Here is a 26860-nt window from a genome sequence, read left to right as displayed (position 1 = left end):
CTTGGGCAAATCACTTAACCTTTCAGTACTAGATATGTATCTCCAAATTGTTTAAGATATTGCTGACAAACTAAAGAAATGATCAAAAATTTGAATCATCAAATTTCAAAGGCTACAGGGTTTAGATCAATTTTATATTGTGCAAATTTTGCCTTAAAACAATTATGTTCGTATAAATTAAGTACAGGACAAGATAGTATTTGTGTTTTGTATTGCCCCAAAACAGTTCAGAGCACATGGCCTTGACAGAGTCGCTATTCAGTGAAGGTTTACAGAATGAGAGAGAGTTCAATGTATTCTAAATGTAGTAGTGTCATACTAAATAGAAGTAGAAAAAGTAACTAAACAAGGAAAGTGCAATTATTTCATGATAGTCATCCAGGTAAAGATGTAATCTGGGGTTTTGAAAGAACTTTCTCTCATTTAGAGGTTTTGATAAATACACATGGATGACCTAAATGTGTAATTAAACACTACACAGCTTTGAATTTAATTCCTAGAGTAGCTAAAAACAACAACAACAACAACAAAAATCAAAAGCTAACAACTCCACATTAGTAAACACTCTAGGATGGAGAGGGTCTCAAAACTTTTGCTGTTTAAATGTTTCTGTTTGTCATCAAGTTGTCAGTTTCTTTGTCTTCCTTCCGTTCCTCTTTCCCTTCTTTCTTTCTTTGTTTTTTGTTTTTGTTTTTCTGTATTACATTTCTTTCTTCCTAGGAGATGAGACGTATAAGGTGAGGGCCACCCTATTTTTTTCCCCTATGTAATTCTAGCCACCAATCCCCAGTGCTGACTAGAGATGTAATCCACACTGACCTTTCCACCTCCCTGCTCTGCTCTGTTTTTCCACTTTCTCCCCCTCTCCCTCCCCTTTTGTTTCCAAATTGCAATTCAACAAGGAGTAGGGTCCAGGGTCAAAATTAAGGAAAGGTGTCTCATAAAACCACTCTGGTTACTGTTTAATATCCAAGTACTAAGGCCTGTTGACTGTTTCTTGTTTTGTTTCTTTGCATTATTTTCTTATTTATAGAAATATGTAAGGGACTAGTGACATGTGTACTAGGTCAGCACTGGAATAGGAATTTTAAACATAAAAGTCCTATTAATACAGTGATGATTCTAGTTAACAGTAATGCAAGATACTAAAACTGCATTGTGATTGATATTTTCACTTGTTTTACCTTCCAGTATATGGATGCAGTTACTTTAGTAGAACATTAAATAAGTAGAAGATATTTCATTTTGTTTTGCTATGTCCTCCCCACAATTTCTATTATTTTAAGCAACACAGGAAATACCACACACACACACACACACACACATACATACAGATGATCACACATGTGCCATGTCTTGGGAAATGAAAACTTCACTTCTTCTCCATATTAGCTTGTATATTTTTATAAATATATGCAAGATGTTTTGTATAGTGAGTGACCCGTTTATTTCAATAAGCAATATATTACTCATAAGCACTTAGAAAGTAAACGTAGGAGCTAATGTACTAGTTTAATATCTCTACATTATTTTTCTGTTTTACTGAGGCTATGTCAATCATATATCTGATTTTCTAAGATTGTCTAACTTAAAGATATTCTATGTTACTGTCAGAACATGAGTGCTGATTTTAGTGGTTGTTGTTGTTGTTTGTTTAAGAAGTATATTCACTAAATGTATTTTGGGCCCAATTCTTCCACTATGTGCGGAAGGAACAAGTTAGCAAAAATAAATGCCTGTCTGTTGCCACTGACAACACTAGAACCGTATCCTTCCTAGCTTTCACTACTCCTCCAAGAAGCAAGTGCCAGACTAATATAATTACTAGCAATTCTCTTCCAGCATTTGCCTACCTAACGTAGCTTCAAAAAGGGGATGAGTAAAAAAATGAGAAATGGAAGACATCTGTAATGGTGTCAACAATAAGTAAAAAGGGGGGCCTTCCAATTCTCATGGCAAAACCCTCATTTTGATGCTGGAAATTCTATTATTATACTAAAATTTTGGTCATGTTGTTTAAGGTCTGTCCTTATACTAACATCCAAATACCCTTTACACTATGTCTCTGTCATTTATACTGTAGTGTAGATTGAATGAGTTACTCAGTCTTGTCTTGCAAGTTTGGATATTGATAAAACTTGAAAACACAGTAGAGAGAAGCTGGAATCAGCATTGAAAAAAGACAATACAAGGAGAAAATGGAGGTATAAATAGGGTACAACTATTAATCAGGTAGCATTTATTGTCAAACACTGAGGATTTCTAAGTCTAGCCTCAAAGAGATGGTATTAATGGATGGTACTAACCAATTCTACATAGTCTATTGCTTTGTTATTTGGATATTATTTCTTTTTAACAGATTAGCTAGTTAAAAGAAAATTATCTTTATATTTGTGTAGTTACATGTTAGTTATTTTAAAAATTTCCATTTAGATTATAAATTGAATTGGTGCTATTATGATATATTGAAAAGTGAGCTAAAATAATTAGAACATTAACATTTATGAATGATCAATGTATACATTTCCCTAAGGTTGTCTATCTTTTTTTTTTTTTCATTCTTGCAGCAAACAGGACTTTGAGACCACAGATGAGGTAAGTGTAAAGAGAGTTAAAAATCAAACATAGTTGATAACAAAGCAAATTCTGATATTTGCACTAATAATATTGATTTAGTTTGGTACCTTTATTAGACTGGGAAGACAGGTTAGTTTGGTATATTTACTAAACTTGAAACAAGAAATAATGATCATTTTGCTTTTAAAAGGATATAGGAATTTATATCTTTGTAATGGCTGCAAAAGTAATTATTTTAAATCATTCACATGCAAAAAGTTTTATCATCTGCCACTTTTATGATTTAATTTGTCTTTATTTATCAGGACATTTAAATTTCATTGACCACATAGTCTCTACTTTATAAAACTGAAATCTATATTAACTAAATAAATAGAAAATTCAGTTTTAATGTATTTTGAAATCTTTTATATCCCATGACAAATAGCCAACAACTTGAACCATTTTTTCAAGCATTAATTCTATTATATATTTACATTTTGTTACTAATTACTTTTAAGAGAAGAAGTCATCAAATAGAGAAAGAACAGATTTCAATGTAATAAAGCATAGTGGCCTCTTTTGTGTTAATTTTTATCTTCGTTTCCAATTTACTGATATACTGCATTTATTACAATTTATCAGTAAGCCCTAAATTGCATTTTAAAATACTGATTCTCATGTAAAATTCAGCTTCTCACGTAAAATTAGTTGAAGCTTCTCAGTGTTGCTGTGGTAACATCATCTTTCAAAAGTCACCACAGCTCTGTGAATTTTCAATAAACCCTTAATATTATTTTATTTCTCCAAATTTTCATTGTTTAAAATCAGCCTCTAAAATGTCATGTCTACCACACAACAAAACTTCCAGAAGGTTGTTGAAGGATACACAAAATAAAGTGTTTAATGAGATTTAACAGGCCATCCTTTTGTTTTTATTTTTTTAATTTAATTTTTAAAATCCTCACCCGAGGATATGTTCCTACTGACTTGAGAGAGAGAGGAGGGAAGAGAGAGAGAGAAACATTGATTGGTTGCATCCTGTAGGTGCCCCAACCAGGAACTGAACCCACAACCTTTTGATGTATGAGATGATGCTCCAACCAGCTGAGCCACCTGGCCAGGGCCATCTTCTTGGTTTTAAATTGCTCTTGAAAATAATAGAAATGGGATATATAATTGGTTGCCCAAAGCTTTTCCCTAAAATGTCTCAAATTCAGGGGGGGTTCTTTTGATGGTGGGTATAGTATAATCTGTTTTTTAAAAGTATGAACTGTGAAGGTTAGAAATGAAATTTGTAGCAACTATTACCCAAAAAGTGAAATAACCTTTTGATGTCCCTAAAAATAAGCCTGATGTACAAGTCTGTGGACTGCTGACTCTAAGATTAACATACTAATGTATAAAGTGAATAAGCCTCTCTTTTCTTACAGTCGGAAGACATTGAGTCCTTGATTCCTAAAGGATTGTCAGAGTTTACAAAACAACAAATTCGCTATATTTTGCAGGTGAGATGGGGTCAAGAGTGGTTGTGAGAAGGATGCTTCCCTTAATTAAGAACAGAAATTTTCAAATAAAAATCCTTTTTCCCAAGAATTGATTATACTGTATTTTGATTAAAAAAGGGTTACGTTATAGTTTGGTCAGATCACTAAACACTAATAATACATGACTGGAATTCAGGAACGTGTTCTAGAAATGCAGGGTGGGGCAAAAGTAGGTTTATAGTTGTGACTACTCGAAACACCAAGTTTATTTTTATATTATTATTCATTCATTATTGTATTATTTTCCATACAAACAATTGTAAACCTACTTTTGACCCACCCTGTATTATTCTTTAATGTGGAATGTCCTTAGTCACTCCTCACTGCTGTAGCAAAAACCTGACTCCAACTTATATCTGTTGCTCTCCTCTTCTCCATTCTACTTTCTACCCCTCCCTACCCTAGCCCTGGCAGTGAGAGATGGAAAAACAACTGCCTTGCTTTTCTTAAATTGTGGAAGGCTGGAGTCCACTGGAGCAGTAAATTGCCCTACAATGCAGGAAGAGATAGACCAAGAGAGGTGTTATGGGAATATGACTAAAAAGAATACATGTATTTGCTAGAAAGGATTCTGAAGATAACCTAGTTTTGTCTAGTGAAGAAAATTTCTAAGTTTGACATTTAGTCTCAAATCTTTGCTGATCATCCAAATTTTGGACCTGGTGTCATATCTGTAAAAGTTAAATGAAATATTCTTTTTAGTGGCACACATTCTGTATTATAAAGAAAAGGTACTATGGGAAACACATCTGTTCTGCAGAACCAGAATCTTGGAGACATCCTGAATGTCACCTCTGGAGGTGGGATGCTCATCCAAAGTGCATTCATGACCTATTTCTACAAAAAACTCCTTCTAAAGATTTTTGCATCTAAGATTATAAAAGACATTGGTCTGTAGTTTTCCTTCCTTGGATTATCTTTGGTTTTGTTATAAGGATAATACCAGCTTCATAAAATGAAATAGGAAGTGGTTCTTCCTTTTCTATTTTCTGGAAGACATTGTATAGGCTTGGTATTAACTCTTAAACATTTGGTAGAATCCTTCAGTGAAAATATCTGGTCCTCAATATTTGTTTGGCAGGAGTTTTTTAAATTCTAAATTCAATGCCTTAATAGTTATAGGTCTCTTCAAATTATCTGTTTCATATTGGGTGAGTTGTAGTAGCTTGTGATTGTCAAGGAAATAGTCCATTTCATGTAAATTGTCAGATTTATGTGACTATAGTTGTTCACAGTATTCCCTTATTTTCCTTTTGATGTCTGCAGGAACTGTATTACTATCCCTTATTTAATTGCTGATGCTAGTAATTTTTGTTTTCTCCCTTTTTTTCTTTGTCAGTCTTGCTGGAAGTTTATCATGCTTTATTGACCCAAAGAACTAGATTTTAGTTTTATTGATCTCTTTTACTACTTTCCTGTTTACATTTTCAGTGATTTTTGCTATTGTCTGTATTGTTTACTTCCTTTGCTTGCTTTTGGTTTATTTAGATCCTTTTTTTTGTCCAGTATCTTGATATGGGAAGTTAGATTGTTGATTTGAGACCATTCCTATTTTCTTTTTTGTTTTAATTAATGGGGTAACATTGGTTAATAGGATCATATAGGTTTCAGGTATAGATTTCTATGATACAAGATCTGTACATTGCACTGTATGCTCACCACCCAGAGTCAAATAATCTTCCATCATCATACAGTAGGCCCCCTTCATCTCCCACCCCACCCCTTTCCCTCTGGCAAGCATTTAGTGCTATAAATGTCCTCTCATTATAGCTTTAGCTCTGTTCCACAAATTGTGGAATGTACTTTCATTTTCTTTCAGTTCTATGCATTTTTTATATCCCTTTTTAAAATTTTTTCATTGAATTTATTTGGGTAAAAGTGGTTAATAAAATTACATAGGTTTCAGGTATACAATTCTATAATATATCATCTGTATATAGTTGCTCACAGTATTTCCTTATTATCCTTTTGATGTCTGCAGGGTTTGTATTACTATCCCTTATTTAATTGCTGATGCTAGTAATTTTTGTTTTCTCCCTTTTTTTCTTTGTCAGTCTTGCTGGAGGTTTAACATTGTGTGTTCACCACCCAAAGTCAAGTCTCCTTCCATCACCATTTATTCCCCTTTTATTCTTCTCTAACTCCCCCCACCCCTCTTTCCCTCTGGTACCTTTATCTCATTTTAGATTTCTCTGTTGACCAGTGGATTATATGTAAGTGTTTGTTTAGTTTCCAAGTGCTTAGAAATTTTCCTGTTGTCTTTCTGTTGCCAATTTCTAGTTTGATTCCATTGTGGTCAGAGCATATATTCCATATGAGATCAATTCTTTTGACATAGTAAAGTTCTGTCGTATAGTAAAGGATATGTTCTATCTTTCTATATGTTTTATGGGCACATGAAAGGAATGTATATCTGTTATTAGATGGAGTGTTCTATAAATAGTGATTAGATCCTTTGGTTGGTAGTGTTGTTGAGTTCTATATTCTTGCTCATTTTCTGCCAAGTACTATCAGTTGCTGAGAGAGAGGGTTAGAAATCTTCAGTTATAACTGTGGATTTGTCTATTTCTCCTTTCAGTCTGTCAGTTTTTGTTTCATACATTTTTCAGCTCTATTTTTTGGTGCACAAACATTTAAGATTTCTGTCTTTTTGGTGGATCGGTCCTTTTATCTTTATGTAATGACCCTTTCTGTCCCTGGTAATTTTCTTTGTTCTGAAGTCATTTTTATCTACTATAAATATAGCATGCCTATTTCCTTTTGATTAATGTTTGTACAGTATAACTTATTTCTTCCTTCTTGATACTTCAACTTCCTTCTTGTTTCATTTTCTTTCTCTTCAGAGACCTTCCTTCAGCCATTTTTTCAGGGTAGGTTTTAGTGACAAATTATTTCATTTTTCTTCATCTGAAACTTCTGTCATTCCCCCTTCATACCTAAAAGATATTTTCATTAGATACAAACTTTGTAGTTGGTAGTTCTTTCCTTTGAGCATTTAAAAATGATATGCCACTTTCTTCTGGCCTCTATGTTTTTTTAATGAGAAATCTGCTCTAATTTGAAATGTTAGTCTCAATAGTTAAGATTTCTCTTGATGCTTTCAAGATTTTTAGTTTATCGTTAGTTTTAAGAAATCTGACCAATATGTCTGGACATAGATTTATTTGTATTTATTGTATTTGGACTTTACTCAGCTTCTTGACTATGTATGTTTATTGCTTTTGCTGATTTGGGAAAGTTTTCCGTCATTATTTCTTCAAATACATTTTCAGCTCTACCCTTTCTTCTTTCTTTCTAGGATTTTGATGACAGGAATGTTAGATATGTTTTATATTCCCACAGGTCTCCGTGGCTCTGCTTAATTTTTTTCCAATCTATTTTCTCTCTGATGTTCAGATTGAGCACTTCTTAATGTTCTATCTTCAAGGTCAGCAATTATTTGCTCTGTACTTTCCATTTTGTTTTATGTCTGAAATTTCTTGTTGAAGCATTTTTATGATGTCTGCTTTCAAATTCTTTTTAGACAATTCTAATACTTTTGTTATCTTGATGTTGACATCTATTAATTTTTTTTTTTGTTATCAAGTGGAGGTTTTCCTGATTCTTGAAATGATGAGTGATTTTTTAATAAATGGAAACTTGGACATTTTTAGTATTATATTATGACTTTGGATATTATTCAAATTTTCTTTATGAGCAAGCTTCCTCTGATATTGAAACAACAGGGGAAATGAGGGTACTGTCTATTATTGCCAGTTGGGGGTGGAAGTCCAAGTTCCCCACTTAGCCTTTGTTGACACTGATCAGGAAAAAAGCCTCTTGATCTTTCTGAGCAGGAGTAAGAATTGTGGTCCTCTGCTATGTCCCCACCTTTTAAAGGCCTGGTTGATATAGGAAGAAATTCCTCATTATTGTTCCTGACTTGGCTTCCACTGACACTGCAAGTTGAGTGGTCTCATTTCCATTAGGCAGTGGTAAAGGTCCTTGTTTTCCACTAAGCATCCTCTGACATCACCTTAGCAAAGAGGTGGAGCCGTATCTTATTACTGCTGAATAAGGTGAGAGTCCAGGCTCATTTCATAGTCTCAGCTGATACCACAGTGCTTGTGGTCTCATTTTTGCCCAGTGAGGATGACAGTTCCATCTTTCCCCTATACCTTTTCTAACACCAATCTGGTGAGTGGTGTTGATGCACCTTTTTAAGGCCTGGTGAGGGGAAAAATCTAGGCTTCCTTCCTGGCTTTTGATGGTTTGGGTGGGAGAAGGGTTGCAGGGTCTTTTTACTGTGGTGTTTAGCTGGAGTAGAGTGATTATTATCTTAAAGTACTTCGCCTCGCTAGGCTGCCCTTTTCATGGTCCTTTGGCTACAGAGAGCAGGCTTTTCTAGGGACTTTTGTTATTTGTAACCAGTGGTGTCTCCGGGCTATTGAATTCCACAACACTAATCTGTGATATATGAAGCAAAAAGAAAACCCAGAAACTCACTTATGTATCATTCTTCAGGTCCCAATGTTCCTGACCAGACTTCTTTCTTTTCACTTTGCAGTCTTTTTATATATAATGCCCAGATTTTTTAATTATACTTAGCAGGAAAAATAGAAAAAAGTATTTCTACTTCATCTTTCCAGAAATGACACTTGCCTTAATTTTTTGTTCCATTGAAGAATGTAGTTTATCCTAGTAAAAAGGCTTTTCTCCAACTTCTTTAAAATTTGGGATGTTTCTATACTTTAAGGTTAAACTTAAACCGAAAGTCATTTTTTTTCTCATCTGAGGCAAAATCCATGCATTTGGGAGCACACTTTGGAAGGTGTATTTTATTATTTGAAGGTGGACTGTATTATCTTTTCTAATCTTTAAATAAAGAATAAAAGTAAGTTTGACAATTTGCTGATAAATTTATGTCTTGTGAAAAAGATGACACTTCTTTATGAAAAAAATAATAGACCTCATTCTAATTACATAGCTATGATTTCTTTAAGAGAATTGCCTGAATTATTTATACATGTTAGTAACAGTATTGCCATATCAAAAATAAAACTGTTAATAAGTTTGCTTCTGGAACAGAAAAATAAGATCACTATCACTTATATTGCCTATTTTAAATGCTAGTAAAAGTACACTCTTAATTGTTTTCTTCCTCCAGATGAGAGGTATGTCTGATAAATCACTCCGGCTGGTGCTGTCCACATTCAGCAACATACGGGAGGAGCTTGGACATCTTCAAAATGATTTGACAGTAACATTTATTTTTATTTTTCTTTCTAAGTCTTTCCAGTTCTTACCTTCCTAAGCTAGAAATCAAGGCATTCAGTCTACTTTTTAAAATTTAGCACAACACAACACAACATTATACTTACCCAGACACGGTTATTTTCTTGAAACACTTAATTGAGCCTTTAACTGAGCCTGAGAGGAGAAAAGAACTGCCCCATGAGTAAAAATAAAGTTGGGAATGTACCTATTAATTAGTTTAACACTAAAGTAATGTACTGCTTAAAGCCAGGAAGTAGCTTGTAAAATTAGAATAATCTGACTCATTGAGTGGGAATTTCCCCATTTTCTGTAATGATAAAGCATAGTCTGAATTTCTTTGAATACTTGAAAACTTCTCTCTACAAGCATTCAACTTTTTCTATTTCAATTTGTGTTCTTGGTGCCATCAGCTAGATACAGTCAGAATGCTTTTCATCCAAAGAATAACTCCTTGAGGACTTTGGAGTGGGATTTTTGTTTTGTTTTGTTTTGTTTCTGGGTTCTGATTAATACGTTTAGACTCCACTTTGAAAATTCACCACCTGCTGGGATTAACAAGAAGTCTTTGTAGATTAAGGCAAAACATTAAAATCATTCAGAAGTTTCTGCTTCATTGCACTTTGAATTAGCCAATCCATCATGTTGTCTCTTTCAATATGCAGGTTTTTAAAGTTTCAATACTTTTGTATCCATATTTTGCTTAACTTTAAAGAATTCTATTTATTAAGCAACTACAAATGAAAAGTGCTTATTTAAATGTTCCAATGTAAATAAGTCTTTGTATTATGTGACTTTGGACAAGTTTCTATAATTCTGATTCATAACAAATAATTTTGTTTTAGTCCCTGGAAAATGACAAGTTAAGACTTGAAAAAGACTTGGTTTTCAAAGAAACTCAAATAAAAGAATATGAAGAGCTCTTGGCATCAGTGAGAGCAAATAATCGTCAGCAGCAGGTAATTTGACATTTTCATTGATGATAAACTAGATTGATGGCTTTTCCTATGCATAATTACTGGCACATCGGATTTATGAGATACAATCCAGACACAATTAAAATATGATGGAACAATTTGTCCATATGAGAACTGAGTGGCTTTGGATATTTCCAATGACTGAAAAGCCTCTCAGATAAGGACAATCTTATGTATTTTAGATATAAATTGTACATAGTCCACAGTTATCTATACTGCTGAGTGATAAGAATTGCATACATATTGAAAATATAAGTTCACTCATTGATTTAATCTAATAGTGTGCTATGAAAAATGTTTTTGTATAGATCTTAACACATTTGATCTATAAATAAATAGTTTGTTCAATGAATAAATGACAGAGTCAACTCCAGAAGTGTTCTCCAGATGTCTGAGCACAGTTGATTCCTAGGAAATTGTAATGAGTTTCTAAGGCTAATCTCTTCCTAATATGCACTCCTATGACAGTCCCAAATGTTTGCTCAGAAAGCAGTTGTCACATAAATAATAAGGCACATGGTCATGTTGGTGTCTATTAGAAGGCAGGGTGTAGTACTGTCAATAATAGAGTGAGATTGCTAAATTGGTACAATGATACTTCATCTAGTCTTGATTCCTTTTCACTCAGGATAGGTAAGTCAGAATAAAGGCAATAATCTAATATTTTAAATGGCTGATTTAACTTACAATTTAAGGGTCAATATTTAAGAAAACTGGGCATGGAAAAATATTTGTTTTATTTCATAGAATTAATCAACTGAAAGAACACTCTTTCCCCCAAACTAGAACCCATTTATCTTATTTACTTGTTTCTTCTTTATAGCAAGGACTTCAAGACTCAACTTCAAAATGTCAAACATTGGAAGAAAGCAATCTCTCTCTTCGACATACACTATCAGACATGGAATATAGATTAAAAGAACTGGAATACTGTAAACATAATTTAGAGCAAGAGAATAAAAACCTTAGAATTCAGGTATTAAAATTTTGTTCTAAATATATGTTATTGCATTAATTATACTATTGTGATCTTAGCATTGGCAAATATATATATATGTATATATATATATGCATGCATACATATATGTATATAAACACACTTATATTTGTAATTATATTGTATAAATAAATATATAATCCCATTCATTTTGAGAAAATACATGGACTGCTTTCTGATATTGTCATATGCAGTTAGGTCTTATTACCATTTGGGCTGTATAATACAATTCCTAACATTTGTTCTCATTATTTCAATTTCTCATATAATCATGAGATTTTCATGTACTAAATGTTGTAATATCATATCTATTTCCCTCATAATCCAATTACTGAGAGTTGTGTTGTCTTGGGTAGGTTTCTGAGACTTGCACAGGCCCAATGCTACAAGCTAAAATGGATGAGATTGGCAATCAGTACATGGAGATGGTAAAAAACTTAAGAGTGGAGAAAGACAGAGAGATCTGTAAGCTAAGGGTAAGTTGATCCTACACTGCATAAATACGCAGGTCAGCACAAAGTTTCTAATAATAATGGTTCCAGTTTAAAGCTACAAGGAAAAATGAAGTGAAGGTAGAATTTTAAGAATGTGCCATAGAACTTTTTGTTTAAATATATATACCACTGTTCATAGAATGTTGCTAAATCATTTTCTAATTTAGCTTAATCTTTTCTAGAAAATCAAAAATATATTAAGTTCAGGGTTTAGGTTTTTAATTTTTATCTATTTATTTATTTGATAGCAGGGGGACTATTTATGATCTTGCTTAAAGCATGCATATGCAGGCAAGAGAAACATTTGAGATTATCCAGAAAAGCCATAGATAGATTCATAAAAATCTTCACTTGACTTTGAGGAACAATACATAGCAATACCTTTGTCAAGCACAAACGTAAAAACAGTGAGGAATTATGTACATGTAATTGGCATCAAAATTAGGGTAATATTTGTGAGAATAAGTATGCATTGCCTTATCTTGTACTTTTAGGTCAAGTTGACTCTTAATTTAGTGATTCCTAAATATAGCTAAATATATTTAAATATTTTTATTAATTAATTAATTTATATTTGTTACAGATGTTTCTCCTTTTCCCCCCACTGATTCCCCCCTCCCCCTCCCTCCCCACCCTGTCCCCAACTTTGTTGTCCATGTCCATTGTTCATGAATACATTTAATGCAAAAACTGAGCACAGATTTTTCTCTCCAAATATCACTGTACAATTCTAACCAAAAATCAAAATGAAACAAATTATTATTTGTTCAAAAGCCTAGTGATTTTTCTAGCAAATTTCCTCCACTGGTTTCTTTTTCATGCCAGTGTTACTAATACCACTTCAACCTAATGGCCATCTATGCACACATAATATACTAAAGAGGAAAATGGACAGGATTTGGAATCAGAAGATCAGTCTTTGAGTTAGTTGCAGCTATGTTTCTCATTAGCTGCATAACTCTGTGTCATTTAACCTCTCTGGATCTCATCTACATGTTTTGTAAATAAGTATTGTAATAATACTTATCTCACAGGGCTGCTGTAAGAACTGAGATATGTCATGTAGGAGAAATATTTTGTGAATTGCAAATCACAGTATATTAGTTATTATTATTGAGTTTTCCTTAATTAGAATTCGAAGAAATATAAAGTTCCTGTTTTCTTCGCTTTATTTTCATTATTGAGGCTTAAGACTGGCTCTTTACGTAATGCCTAGCCCTAAATAGTAAAGGCACTTTAAAAAATATGAGAGCCCTGGCCGGTTTGGCTCAGTGGTTAGAGTGTTGGCCTGCGGTCCAGGGTCCAGAGAGACCTGGGTTTGGTTCCCGCTAAGGGCACGTACCTCGGTTGCAGTTTGTCCCTGGCCCTGGTTGGTCATGCGTGTGGCAGCCACTCGATGTGTCCCTTTCATGTCAATGTTTCTCTCTCTCTCTCTCTTCCTCTCTCTCTCCCACTCTATCTGAACAAAAAATGGAAAAATGTCCTCGGGTGAGGATGAAAAAAATAATAATAAAAAAGATGAGAAATTTCTAATTTGCATTTAAATTCACATTTTGCATTCATAAAGGTCTAAAAATGTGTATATCTATTGGTATTTTGCTCTTCATTTCATAGCTAGCTACATGACTTTATGTCATTTAACCTCTCTGGAACTCAGTTACCTATTTTGTAAATAAGAATTATAATACTTATTTCTTTTTAAACTATTAGACTCAACTAAATCAGTACCAAAAAGATGTTTCAAGAAGAGAAGGAAGTTGCAGTGATTTCCAGTTCAAGATTCATGAACTGACAAGCTTGCTGGAAGAGAAGGATTCCCTTATAAAGCGTCAGTCAGAGGTAAGAAAGGAAGGGATAAGGGTAGAGAGGACCAATACAATTCAGTCCTGTAAGATAAATACTTCCCATGAATTAGAAGGGGACACATTTCAAGTAGTGTATTCATGTAGTAGAATGTGAATCTGAAGAGGTAGAAGATTCATATTTCAGGAGAAATAATTCAAATGAAAGCTAAAATTGAAGCAAAAATAAGTGTCATTGTGCATTTAATATTTTTAAGACATTGACTTTATACGTCATTGACAGTGACACTCCCAATAAGACTGTGAGCTCCTTACTAGATTACTAGCTGCTTCAGGAAGAGACTGTTCTATTCCTCTCTATATTTGTAGCATATAGCCAGGATCTGTTATAAAATCTATACCAAAGGAAGGAACTACCAAAAATGGTGGCTAATGTTGTATTGTTGCTGTTGAACAAATGGTACTTATAGTAAGATTCAGTGATTGACTTTCTCTTAGAAAACAATACCTGCTCCCATATTGAAGTTTCAGTACTTTTCTGCTATGGCTATACTTGTCAAGCCTTTTAAGACAAAAACTTTCACATCACCTTGAGAACTATGCCCATTCAATCTCATATTATCCCTCAAATATAGAAATCCTATAGCAATTAGTGGATTCCTTCCTGCACAGATATATGATGTAACTTATTGAATACTATGAAGTAAGAATATATAATATTCAACAAGGATTAGAACATTTTACCTCAGGGATAACAAGGAAGAAAAACAAGTAATTATTCTTAGTAACCTTGTTAAATGATTGAACATACTCCTTAACTCATGTTACCACTGTTTTCAAATTATTATACTGCCTCTCATTTGTAAGGAACTTTCGAAGTTGAGACAAGAAATATATTCATCTCATAACCAACCCTCCTGTGGTGGAAGGACTACAATTACTACTAAAAAGTAATGTATCTTTAATTAAATTTAATAAGACTTTAGTTATTATATAATCCAAGTTATAGCATTATAATTTGGTTCAGCGGTTAGAGTGTCAGCCCATGGACTAAAGAATTGCATGTTTGATTCCGGTCAAGGACACGTACCTAAGTTGCAGTTCGGATGTGTCTCTGTCACATCAATGTTTCTCTCTCTCTCTCTCTCTCTCTCTCTCTCTCTCTCTCCTCCACCCACTCTATCTGAAGATAAATAGAAAAATAACCTAGGGTGAGGATTTAAATAAATTAATTAATTAAATATGATTGGCATATAACATTATATTAGTTTCAGGTGTACAACATGACTCATCTTATGTATATACTGCAAAATGTATAAATCTAAGTCTAGTTAACATCTATTACCACACATAGTTATAATATTTTTCTTGAGGTAAAAAATGTTAAGATCTACTCTTTTAGCAACTTTCAAATATACAATACTGTATTATTAACTATAGTCACCATGATGTATATCATATCTCCAGGACTTATTTATATTATAACTGGAAGTTTGTACATTTTGACCATTTTCACCCATTTCACCCACCTCTCATCCCCCTCCTCTGGCAACTACCAATGTGTTCTCTGTTTCTATGAGTTCACTTGTAACCAACCCTCCAGTGGTTGGTTACACCACTTGAAGAACCAGGTTTTGTTTTAATTGGTTTTCCTCTATGCTTTACAATTTTATATTTCATTGATTTCTTTATTTTCCACTTAATCATCTATTTTCTAGTTTCTAACCTAGAAATATAGGACATTGATTTTAGACTATTTCTAATATATGCTTTTAATGTTACAAGTTTATACTTAACCACTGCTTTAGCTGCATCCCCCAATTTTAAGTTGTAGTTTCATTTGCATTCAGTTCAAATATTTTTAAATTTCCCTTTTGATGTGTTTTATTTTTTTTTTTAAATCTATGGATTATAGAGAACTGTATCCTTTAGTTTCCAAATCTATGGGGATTTTCTAGACCTATTTCTGTTATTGATTCCTAATTTATTTTCATTATAGTCAGATAACATACTTTGTATTCAGTATAATCATTTTAAATTTATTAAAACTTGTTTTGTGGCCAAGAATAAACATTCTCTTGGTAAATGTTCCATATCCTTGAAAAGAATGCATAATCTGTTCATGATAAGTGGAGCATTTTACAAATTTCACTTAGCTCAATTTGGTAAATAGTGTTGTTCATAGCTTCTATATCTTAACTGATTTTCTGTTGCTAATATCAGTTATCTTACAAGGCATGTTAAAATGTCCAACTCATAATGTAAATTTATTTCTCCATTAATTTCTATCAGTTTTTGCTTCATGTGTTTTGAATTTATGGTAGGTGGAACATAAACTGTTAGGATTGTAAAGTTCTATTAAATAAAAATTAAGGACTGTTACATCTTGTGGATGAATTGACACCTCTATTATTATTAAGTGAAACTTTATATATCTACTAATACTTCCTATTCTAAAGGCTACTTCATCTGATATCATAACTACTCTAGCTTCCTTTTGATTATAGATTTCATGATAAATAGTTTATATTATTTTTAGTTTATTCTATTAATTTGTTTATATTTAAAGTTTTTTTTAAATAAATAATATATATAGTTGGGTCTTGTGTTTTTTTTTTTTTATCCTCACCTGAGGACATTTTTTCCATTTTTTGTTCAGGTAGAGTGGGAGGGAGAGAGAGGAACAGAGAGAGAGAGAAACATCGATGTGAAAGGAACACATCGAGTGGCTGCCACCCGCACAACCGACCAGGGCCGGGGACAAACTGCAACCGAGGTACGCGCCCTTAGCGGGAACCGAACCCTGGTCTCTCAGGACCGCAGAACGACGCTCTAACCGCTGAGCCAAACCAGCCAGGGCGGGTCTTGTGTTTTTACCCAATGTAGCGATTACTTGCCTTTCAATTGGCGTGTTTAGATCATTTATATTTAATGTGATTGTCTATATTTGAGTTTAAATTTACCATCTTTCAATTTGTCCCATATTGTCTTTGTTTCACTTTTCCTCTTTTCACTTTTCCTTCTGGATTAATTAGTCATTTTCTTCATTATTGCATCTTATCTATTTAATTGGCTTATTAAGTATACTTCTTTTTTATTATTGCAAAGGCTTAAAGTATTCTTTATCTTATCACAGTTTACCTTCAAATAATATTATTATACCTCATCACATGTAGCATACAAACTTTATGATAGTATACTTCTATTTCCCCTTCATGATCTTTTTGTTATTTTGCCACGTATACTTACTTTTACATATATTATAGCCCCTCAATACAGTATAATTTTCAATAGTTATTTTTAAAGATATATTAATAATAAGAAAAAATATCCAATACTATTTTTAATTTACCCACATATTTACCTTTTCTGTTGCTATTCACTCTTTTGCTTAGCACCAAATTTCCATCTGATATTATCTTCTCTCTGCCTAAAGAACTTCCTTTAATATTTCTTGTCATGCTGCTCTGCTGGTAAAGACTTCTCTTGGCTTTTTGTGTCCAAAAACCATCTTTATTTTGCCTTCATTGTTCAGTTATTTTTATTGTGTATAGAATAGTAAGGTGATAGTTATTTTTTCTATCAGTACTTTAAAGATGTCATTCCACCATCTTCTGACTTTCACTGTCTGATAAGAAATTTGCTGTTTATCTTATTATTATTTTCTCCTTTGAGTAATGTTCTTTTGTCTCTGGCTGTTTGCAAGATTCTTTATCACTGGTTTTCTACAATTTGATAATAATGTGCCTGTGTTTTTATTCATCATTCTTTTCCTTGATGTTCATTGAACTTCCTGGATCTGTGTGTTGGTAGTATTGAACGACTTTGGAAACAATTTTATCATTATTTCTTCAATTACTTTTGTCTCATGCCAATCCTCTAGTACATTAATTACACATATATGAGGGTACCTGGTTTTTCCATAGTTGATTCATACTCTACATTTTTTCAGTGTTTTTACTCTCCTTTTATTTCGGATACGTTTTCTTGACGTCTTCAAATTTAGCACTATTTTCTTCTGCAGTGCCTAAATGTTGTTAATCTCATACAATTCAACTTTCATCTATAGAAGTTCAATGTAGATCTTTATATCTTTCATTGTTCTCCTCATATTATTAATGCTTTCACCTATGTTTTTAGTATAAATTTTATATCTTTATATTTCTGATAGTTGTACTCTTACCTGCTTATTTCTTTTATCTATCACTTGGTATGTTTCTAATAATTTATTTTTCTCTTCATTGCTGGTCATTTATACCTGCTTCCTTGTAGTTTAATTATGAAATAAAAATAAGTTACTTGGAAACAGTTTAATACTTTCAAGTCATGCTTTTAAACTCTGATAGAACAACCCACAGTCTAGGACTAATGTCATCGCACTACTAAGGCAATACTTCTGTAGTCTCTGCCTGTTTTCACCCATACTAGGAGTTTTTTCCACTCTGCTTAGTGGAACACAAACTATTCCCATTATTACATGAGGTCTGGGAATTTCCATACTACTCCTTTCCATTGGTTATTTCCCCAGCCTCAGTAACTTTTTCATATGCCTACAATGATCAGTACTCACCCAAAGACTTGTGGCAAACCCCCTACAGGTCTCCTGACCTCTCCACATCTATGTAGCTCTCTCCTATCTGTTATTCTGCTCCACAAATTCTGGCTACTTTGGCATACTTTTACTTGAAATTCTGTCACCTCAACCTAGTGAGACTTCTAGGATCTGTTTGGCTTCTCTTTCCCTATCCCAGACGAAGGAAATCTCCAAGCACTCGTAGGGCTTATGTCATTTGCTTCTCTTCTTTATTATCACTGTCTCATGCTGATTGTAGTTCATCATTTCCAGAAATAGAAGTACCTCCATCTTACTCTTTTGAAAATAGTAGTAGTAAATATTTGTATATAAACAAAGGATTTTTAAAGAAAAAGTGAAAAGTTGCCCTGCCGGTGTGGTTCAGTGGATTGAGCATCCTCTCAAGGACTAAGAGGTTCTGGTGCAATTCCAAGTCAGGCCATGTGCCTGGGTTGTTGGCTGGGATCTCCTGTTGGGGGCACGCAGGAGGTAGCCAATTAATGTTTCTCTCTCACATCAATGTTTCTATCTCTCTCTCACGTCCTCTCTAAAAAAAATAAATATATTTTTTAAAAAGTTAAAAGTCATGCAGAGCCAAATTAATTTAATAAGGGGAATCAAACTAGAAATGACTAAATAAGAATTAAAGTTATTTTCTTGTGCATCTTGTAAACTAACTTTTTTTCTGTGTAGGTACAGGACACAATATCCAATCCTAGGCCTCCTGTATGATGACTATGAATATATACCACCAGGTAGTGACACACAGACAATTGTGATTGAGAAAACGGAAGACAAATGGACCTGTGTAAGTTCACTTGAGTATATCCAGTCCTATTAGTACTAAAAATTTATAGATATTTCATAGTTTCCTTACTGGTATATAGGAAAATAAGAAATTTTGAAATGATTCATATGTAGGGTATTATAAACTGTAATAAATTAGATCTAATTTTACCCCAAAGAGGAAAACAATTAACATTGGCAATGAACTAATTTTATTTCTTTGTACATCTTAGGAATTATTGAACCAATTCTATTCAAATTTTCATTAAACCTTATTGTTTCTAAAGCAGGTAGAAAATATTATAGATGATTATGAAGGGGAATGGAAGATGGAGAAGCAGGTTTTAATATAATTTTGTTGCAATCTTGTATGTGTTACTTATTTCTGTAGATTCTAAATATTTAAGGTTTTGAATGAGAATCTTTATAACTAGATTATAAGATTCTCTAACTTTAAATCCCGTAGTTATAGTTAGGCTGAAGAGTACTTTAAATGTCATGTACTCTAACATCTACCTTCTGAAACATTCTCCAGGATGACAAGATGATACAGACCTTAGCATCTTTGTAAATGGTCCGGTATATTGCTAAGGTGGCTGATTACTAAAACCTTCTTCTCCTAAAGGACTGAAAGCCACTTTCCTAAAATTTCCCCTTATTGTCCTATTAACCTTTAAAGCAACAAATATCAAATAAAGGATATGTTTTGCTAGCACAGTGGTCCTGTACCAGGGGCAACTTTTCCACTTAGGGGACATTTAACACTGTTTGGAGACATTTTTGGTTTTCACAACTGGGGGTTGAGAACTATTGGCACCTGGCGGGTAAAGGTTAGGGATCCTGTTAAACAATTCTACAGTGTGCAGGACAGTCCCCTACAACAAATAATTATTTAGCCCCACATGTTAATAGTGTTGAGTCTGAGAAACCCTAATAACACAACAGAATGACCTTGGGGTTTCTTTTCTAATTATACACTCCTATAGTACTACCAAGGGATTGTAACAAAAAGCCGTCCATAAAAGTGGGAAGAATGTATGATATCTCTCAGGTGCAACTGACAGAAAAAGCTGAGAATCCTAGCTTGGGGACAATACAGTATCTGACTTTAACACTCTGAAAATGACAACCTTGGTTTTGTTAAAAACTACTTAGGTACTAAAAGCTGATAACACTAATCTATGGTTATTAAAGTCAGGAAGTGGTTAGCCTTGAGGGCAGGTACTTATTGGAAGGGAGGTTAAGGAAGACTACTAGGGTACTAATAACATTCTGTTTTTTGATCTGGGTGATGGCTGCATGTGCTTAGTTTGGGAAAAATCATTTAGTTGTACACTTATATGTACACTTTTTTCTATATGTTTATTGTATTTCAATAAAAGTCTTAAAATGCTTAAATATGCCATGATAAGTAATAGATAAATATACAAATGCCAATTAATCATTTGCAAAACCTTTTGAAGAAAATTTAAAATCTCAGGTTTGTAGTTAATAAAATATTATATATGTATAATTAATAAATAACTGCAAGTGTACAGTTATTAAAATTAAGCATCTTTTAAATAACTCACTTTAAAATTATCTTTTGGTTGAACAAACTCAAATATTTAATAAAAAAAGAATTCAGAAAGTGTTTAGCTTTGAAACCCTTTTCTAACTACATAAAGCCATCAATCTTGTACGCATGGTTGTCTATCAACAATCAAAGCAACCAACATTTAGTAACCGCAAAAAAAGATAATTTGAACTTTGCATATGTTGTGTTTCTTAGGTCATTAATTAGTTGAGAATTACTTATTACTATTTGTTAACTAGTAAAGGATACCTGATAGCCCAAGAATTAGATGAGCAGCAAGGGAAGGTCAGTATAGGATTTAAAATTTGTCACTCAGACATTATTTGATGTTGAAATTCAAGACTGGAAAGCAATTGCTGCTGCTAACTATATGTGCCCAGAGGTGGCATCGTTGTGAAGATCTGTCGAATAAAGGGTGTACAGAATGGTAGTCACTACTACTGTCCCCATTAAAAAAGTGCCCATCAGTAGATGAGCAGATAAAAAGCTGTGGTACATTTATACAACAGAATACTATGCAGCTGTAAAAAAGGATTTCTTACCCATTGCAACAGCATAAATGGACCTGGAGAGTATTACGCTGAGTGAAATAAGCCAGCTGGAGAAAGAAAAATATCACATGGTCTTACTTATAAAAGGAAGCTAATGAACGTAATAAACTGACAAACAAAATAGGTCCAGAGGCATGGAGGCATGAAACAGAGGAGCAGATCTCAGAAGGGAGGGAGGGAGAGATGGGAAGAGATAACCCAATAATTTACATGCATATATGCAAAACCAATGGACACAGACAATAGTGTGGTAAAGGCCCAGAGTGGGGCAGGGGCTGGGAAGAAGGGGGTAAAGGGCAGGGGGAGATTTGGGGGGCATCTATATCACTGTCAACAATAAAAGAAAAAAAATTAAAAATCTCAAATACGTGCAGCAATAAATATCAAACTTGATATCTTAAAAGAACTAGTTCAAAATATATTTAAGGAAGTTCACTTATAAAATATTTATATTAATAGTTAGAGACATTTGGGCATACTTAACTTCTAAATATGACACAAAGGAAGAAATCTGCTGAATCCTCCCTCCCTACTGCTTCAAGTCATTTGAAATATATACCTTGACTAAAGGCAGACAAACCATTGTATCACTGAATATACATATAAAAGAGTTCCACAAAATGCAATATGTTTCCTTTGGTTTTATATCTATCAACTTAAAACATTTTTCAAAACTGTGTTCATACCATGACAATGTTTAAAATTAATTAATTATTAGCCAGTTGTAAACTTTTTTTCTTTTTCTTTTCTAGCCATGAATGACTCTTCAGCTCAAAGAAGTATTTTGGGAGGTCTGCATTAGTACTTTAATTGTTATTTTTCCATAACAAAAGGCCAATCAAATTTTTGAACAATGGTACTACCCAGTGAATCTAATGGAATGAATTCGTTCTGCAGATGAGTTTCTTCAGCCATTTATGAGGCCTGAATCCTTTCCATCACATTCTTGTATTCAGTACAGCAACACACCACTTATTTAAACTTCCATTGCAGTCAATGTAGGATATAATTCACTATTTTTTCAATAGAATGCTTCCTAGATACTGAATTAATTTGCTGGGGTAGAGATTTTACAACTTATTGCATTAGAAGGTTTTTCTCTGATATTAGATATGCAATTCAGCTACAAGGATAGGTACTTCTTATTACCGAAAAACAGGCAAAGACTATTGAATTAAAAAAAACAACAACAACAAGTTTAGTGTATAGTATACACAGCATATATTTTTCTCACATTGAATCTTGTGACTAAAAGAGCTGCTTCCTTACATGCTATTTATAACTCTTAGAGGCATAACTAAATCAAGGGTGATGGTTAACTTCATTAAGTAGAGAAGTGGGATAATATCTTTTTAAGTAAATAAATCCACTTTTTGCACATGGTGCTATTATGGTTCTAAGAACATATCACTGGCTTGGCAAATCTGTTCTTTCAAAGCATATCATCCCCAAATGAGTCCACCCACTTCCTTAAAAACATATAACAATATATTGTAGTAATGTGTAGAAAGAAGGTAGACATTTTTATAGGGGAATACATAATGTAACATTAAAATATTGAATAAAGGCTTAAATAAAAATAGCAATAAGAAATTATTGATATCTGTATCCTACTTGGGAAAAAGAGATTTTATAGTAGAGTATTTACTGTATTTAGAAGTTGGTTGATTAATTAGGTTGTAATGACCTTGCAAAGTAAACAAAATTATTTTCCAAATACATTAGTAGATAAGAATGAAATTTCTTAATTTCAAGCCCTCTGCTTAAAGTTAAGAATTAGCAAAAAATAAAACATTTGCATTTGACAATATATAGATTTAGGCAACAAATATTTTTGTTATATTTGAATGAGGTTTTACACTGAAATATCTCTGCAAATATCTGTAGAGAATCTGTCATGCTTTATAATTATACTTTAATAATTATTCATTATACTAAGACTGTTAAGATAGTATGTGAGCACTACACTAAATTAAACCATAAATAGGAACAGTGTTTTAATACTCCTAATTTTCAAATAGATTTTGATATGAAGCTAAAAGCCTTCTTTTATCATAATACTTTGACTAAAATGTTAAACTCCATAGTATGGATTGATAAAATTCCAATTTTATCAATATTTTGTGATAGAAAATATTAACATTCTTCATGAATTATATAGTCCTTAAATGTTTTCCCTTGGTGTAGGAAAAACAGGGTAGTTTCTCCTCTGCTAACTACTTGTATATGTAACTGTAAGAAAATTATATTGTTAGCGACCCATTACATATGATATAAATGGAAGTTTTTAGTAGCTTAACAGAAAACTTCCACCATAACTGTTTGAATATTAGAACAAGTGTAATTTTCCCCAAATAACAATCCAAAATAACAGTTCATAACTTTGGGCGGTTAAGAAATCAGCATGTCATTGGCTCACTTGATCCATGCATAGTGATTGAATGGGGTTGTCATAACAAGGCACTTTTTACACTTAATAAATGTAAACGTATGTATTTCTTTTCCAACTTGTGACTAAGATCAATAAAAATAGTAGTGATTTCTTTTCCCTCACGAGTTTCACACAGCTTATCTCTGAAAATTGCAAAGATGTTATCTAATTTCTATTCCAGTACGTTTCACTTTAGATGTCACATACAAAGGAGACTATGAAAAAATGCAAAACAATCTATTTAAGTGTCTAAATAAAATATGTGAAATATCTGTATGATCTTTGCAGAAGTCATAGTAAGAAACATACAGATGGATTTTTAGCTTAGCTGAGTATTTTTTTCAGGAAGTTACCATCATGTGAATGTTTATGTTAGAGTTAAAAGCACCCCCTCTAATTGAAAAAAGAAAAAAGGTCTGATGTGGACTATTAGTGGCAACAATTTAACATAGTTGGGCCTCTGGTTGTTGTAGGTTTCTTCTTTGAAAGCCTAGTTTTACAAACCTGTTCTTCCAATTGCCATAACTCATATGTTGCAAATGTGATTCCATAAAGCATTCTTCACATCCTTGTAATAGTATTTTAACTGTAAGGCTTTTTCTTAATACAAACAGTACAAAAGGATCAAAATCAGGCTTTAAATATTCTATTTTACCCCATTATTGTAATCTACAAAGACAACATGTAGACATAATTATTTTCAATGTAAGAAGACTTCCCTACAAGATACCTTTCCCCTACCACACACCATTACTAAATTTATTGGGTTTCTATAGTACTTTCTTTCCAATAAAAAAATAAAATTATCTCATGCTCATCCTAGGATAAAATAGTAAATACACTTTTTAAAAAATAATGTTATCCTAAGCAAAAGAAGCCAGAGAAAGACAAGTACCACATGATATCACTCATTTGTGGAATATAATAAACAAACTAAGCTGCTGAACAAAAGAGATCCAGAATCATCAAAGTAGGGAACAGACTGACAAACCTCTGAGGGAAGGGGGGGGGGCACACAAATAGATAAACCAAAAAACTGATATGCATATATGCATAAGCAGTGGACACAGACAACAATGAGGTGAGGGCAGGGTAGGCAGAAGCGAGGAGGAGGGTGTCAATGAGGAGAAAAAGGAGGGACATCTGTAATACTTTCAACAATAAAGATAAATTAAAAGAGAATGTAATAAATAATTGCATCTTTTTAAAATAAAACCCTTAATATTTAGTGACGAAATAAGACATACATCTGTTTAGTCTACAATGGAACACTAGAATACGAAATAATTACCTGCTAGCCAGTCTTGGTAATCTTCCTGGATTGGGCTCTTGTCGATGAGATAAATCGTGTCTTTGGTTTGGTTTCTCATCCCATCATATTTAAAATTAGTTTTGTTACTACATTTTATGTTCCAGAGATGCTTTATGTTAAGGGATAGCATTTGCAATATAATGCTGTGATTCTATATATTGTTTGCTAACATAGTCAGTGTTGAACCATGTGTACCAAGATATAATAAGCTCATGTGTACCAAGATATAACAAGTCAGACCAAGTTCTTAAAATGGGAGAATATATAGGCTTTTTGAGGTAGTTCCCTAAAGGAGTCCAATGAGCTAGTCCTGTTATAATGGGTGTTATTGGGACCTAGCATGACTGGGGTTTTGAATTTCGATGGGGGTGAGTGGGACTTATATTATGGATTAAATGGGATACTTTAAATATTGCCAATTGGTCCAAAATAAAAAATGAAGCCAAGCTCCCTTTGAAATAGTCATCTGGGTAATGTTCAAAGAGAAAGTCTTAGAAACTGGAACAAGGCCAGGTGAAAATATTTTTCATTTGGGATTATCTAGTGCTACAGTCTTGACCCTACAAGTGTCATAATTTATTTTCCAGGGCCTCTAAACTGCCAATAACACTAGCCGGTTCTTCCAAGGTTCTAAGAAACCTTTTTAAAACAGTATCAAATTTACAAGCTAATTACTTTGGAAGACAAGAGTGGAGCTGAACAAAGTTGGGAACATTCTCCAATCCAATGATATTCTAGGGTACTAACCTAGTTCTGTATTTTCTCCAAAAGAAGCCTAATTAGTCAAAAAACCTTATTGGATAGAATTTGAAGTCTAGCCAGTATTTTTGTTTTTGTTTTTTTCATTCTCACAACAAAGAGAAACAGTCAAATATCTGAAGAGGATTCTTTTGTCCCTCTGACTTTATATGAGACAAGTCATTTTTTCCCCCAGAAGTAGGCATATTTAAGATAAAAATATTTGCTATATATTCTTTCAAAAATTCTTAAAAAGATATCTGGGATTCACTTCAAATTGAACCAGTGATACTAAGGGGCTTCATAATAAACCAGCCGCGTATAAACCAGCTGGGTAGGGGTAGGTGGGTGCAGAGAGGAGTGAAGAATATAAATGACACAAAATTGGCCACAAAACGATGATTGTTGAAGCTCAGTGGTGGCTATATACTATAGGGGGTTCATTCTATTTTTATGTGGTTGAAAATTTTCTGCAATAAGTTATATAACATATCTATCACACATATTTTTCTCAATCCTCACCATCATACATAATTTTTTCTCAGTTCTTACTCAAAGACACGCTTAGAGAGAGAAAGGGAGGAAGGGAGGGAGGGAGAGGGAGGGGGAGAGAGAGAGAGAGAGAGAGAGAGAGAGAGAGAGAGAGAGAGAGAGAGAGAGAGAGAGACTGGGGATCAAACCTGAAACCCAGGTATGTGCCCTGATCGGGAATCAAACAATCAAACCAGTAACCTTTCAGTGCACAGAGTGACGTTAGCCAACTGAGGCACTCCAACCAAGCTCTATCATATATATATTAAGGGCAGTTGAAGTTTCAACCTGGTGGTAGACCTGTATGAGCATGAGTTAAATATGAGAGCCATACCCGAGTAACAATCCCAATAGACAGTGATTATCCGTTCCTCCAGCATGTTGTATAAGCCATTTAGAAGTGAAAATCAGAAAAATCAATTTCCACAAAATGGCCCTGACTGTTCTGGAAAAATGCTTTTAAAATAATTACCAAATTATTTCTCTTTCTTATGATGATAGTCTGACCTGCATTTTAAGGTGAAATCTATTTAGTCATAACAGAGGCCAATGCCAGTAAAATTTGTATTTTTTAAGATAATGTTTTTGTTTGTAACATAGGTTAAATTTCTATTTGTTCTATCTTGAATGAGGTTTTCTAGACACAATTTATAAGTGAAAGAAAACAATCCACTTGTTCTCCAGTTCCACTGTAACTATGAATAACTGGAATAACCTCTTTATATGGCTCCTCACT

At 33.3% G+C, this 26860-nt stretch overlaps 1 protein-coding gene across 1 annotated transcript in view; it reads left to right on the top strand.

Moving 5' to 3' along the window:
• POF1B (POF1B actin binding protein) overlaps window positions 1–22770 on the top strand; it is a 71121-nt gene extending 48351 nt beyond the window's left edge. The window contains exons 8-17 of the mRNA XM_036270810.1: window positions 2568–2595; window positions 3990–4064; window positions 9250–9342; window positions 10202–10315; window positions 11157–11309; window positions 11687–11806; window positions 13535–13663; window positions 14494–14576; window positions 18893–19007; window positions 21865–22770. Of these exons, the coding sequence (XP_036126703.1) occupies window positions 2568–2595; window positions 3990–4064; window positions 9250–9342; window positions 10202–10315; window positions 11157–11309; window positions 11687–11806; window positions 13535–13663; window positions 14494–14576; window positions 18893–19007; window positions 21865–21870 (916 nt within the window). The 3' untranslated portion in view covers window positions 21871–22770. The remainder of the gene's footprint in view (window positions 1–2567; window positions 2596–3989; window positions 4065–9249; window positions 9343–10201; window positions 10316–11156; window positions 11310–11686; window positions 11807–13534; window positions 13664–14493; window positions 14577–18892; window positions 19008–21864) is intronic.
• The last annotated feature ends 4090 nt before the right edge of the window (window positions 22771–26860 follow it).

This window comes from Molossus molossus, unplaced genomic scaffold, assembly GCF_014108415.1.
Source record: "Molossus molossus isolate mMolMol1 unplaced genomic scaffold, mMolMol1.p scaffold_m16_p_2, whole genome shotgun sequence".
In the NCBI taxonomy this organism is placed as follows: Eukaryota; Metazoa; Chordata; class Mammalia; order Chiroptera; family Molossidae; genus Molossus; species Molossus molossus.
This window is presented reverse-complemented; position numbering and strand designations above follow the sequence as displayed.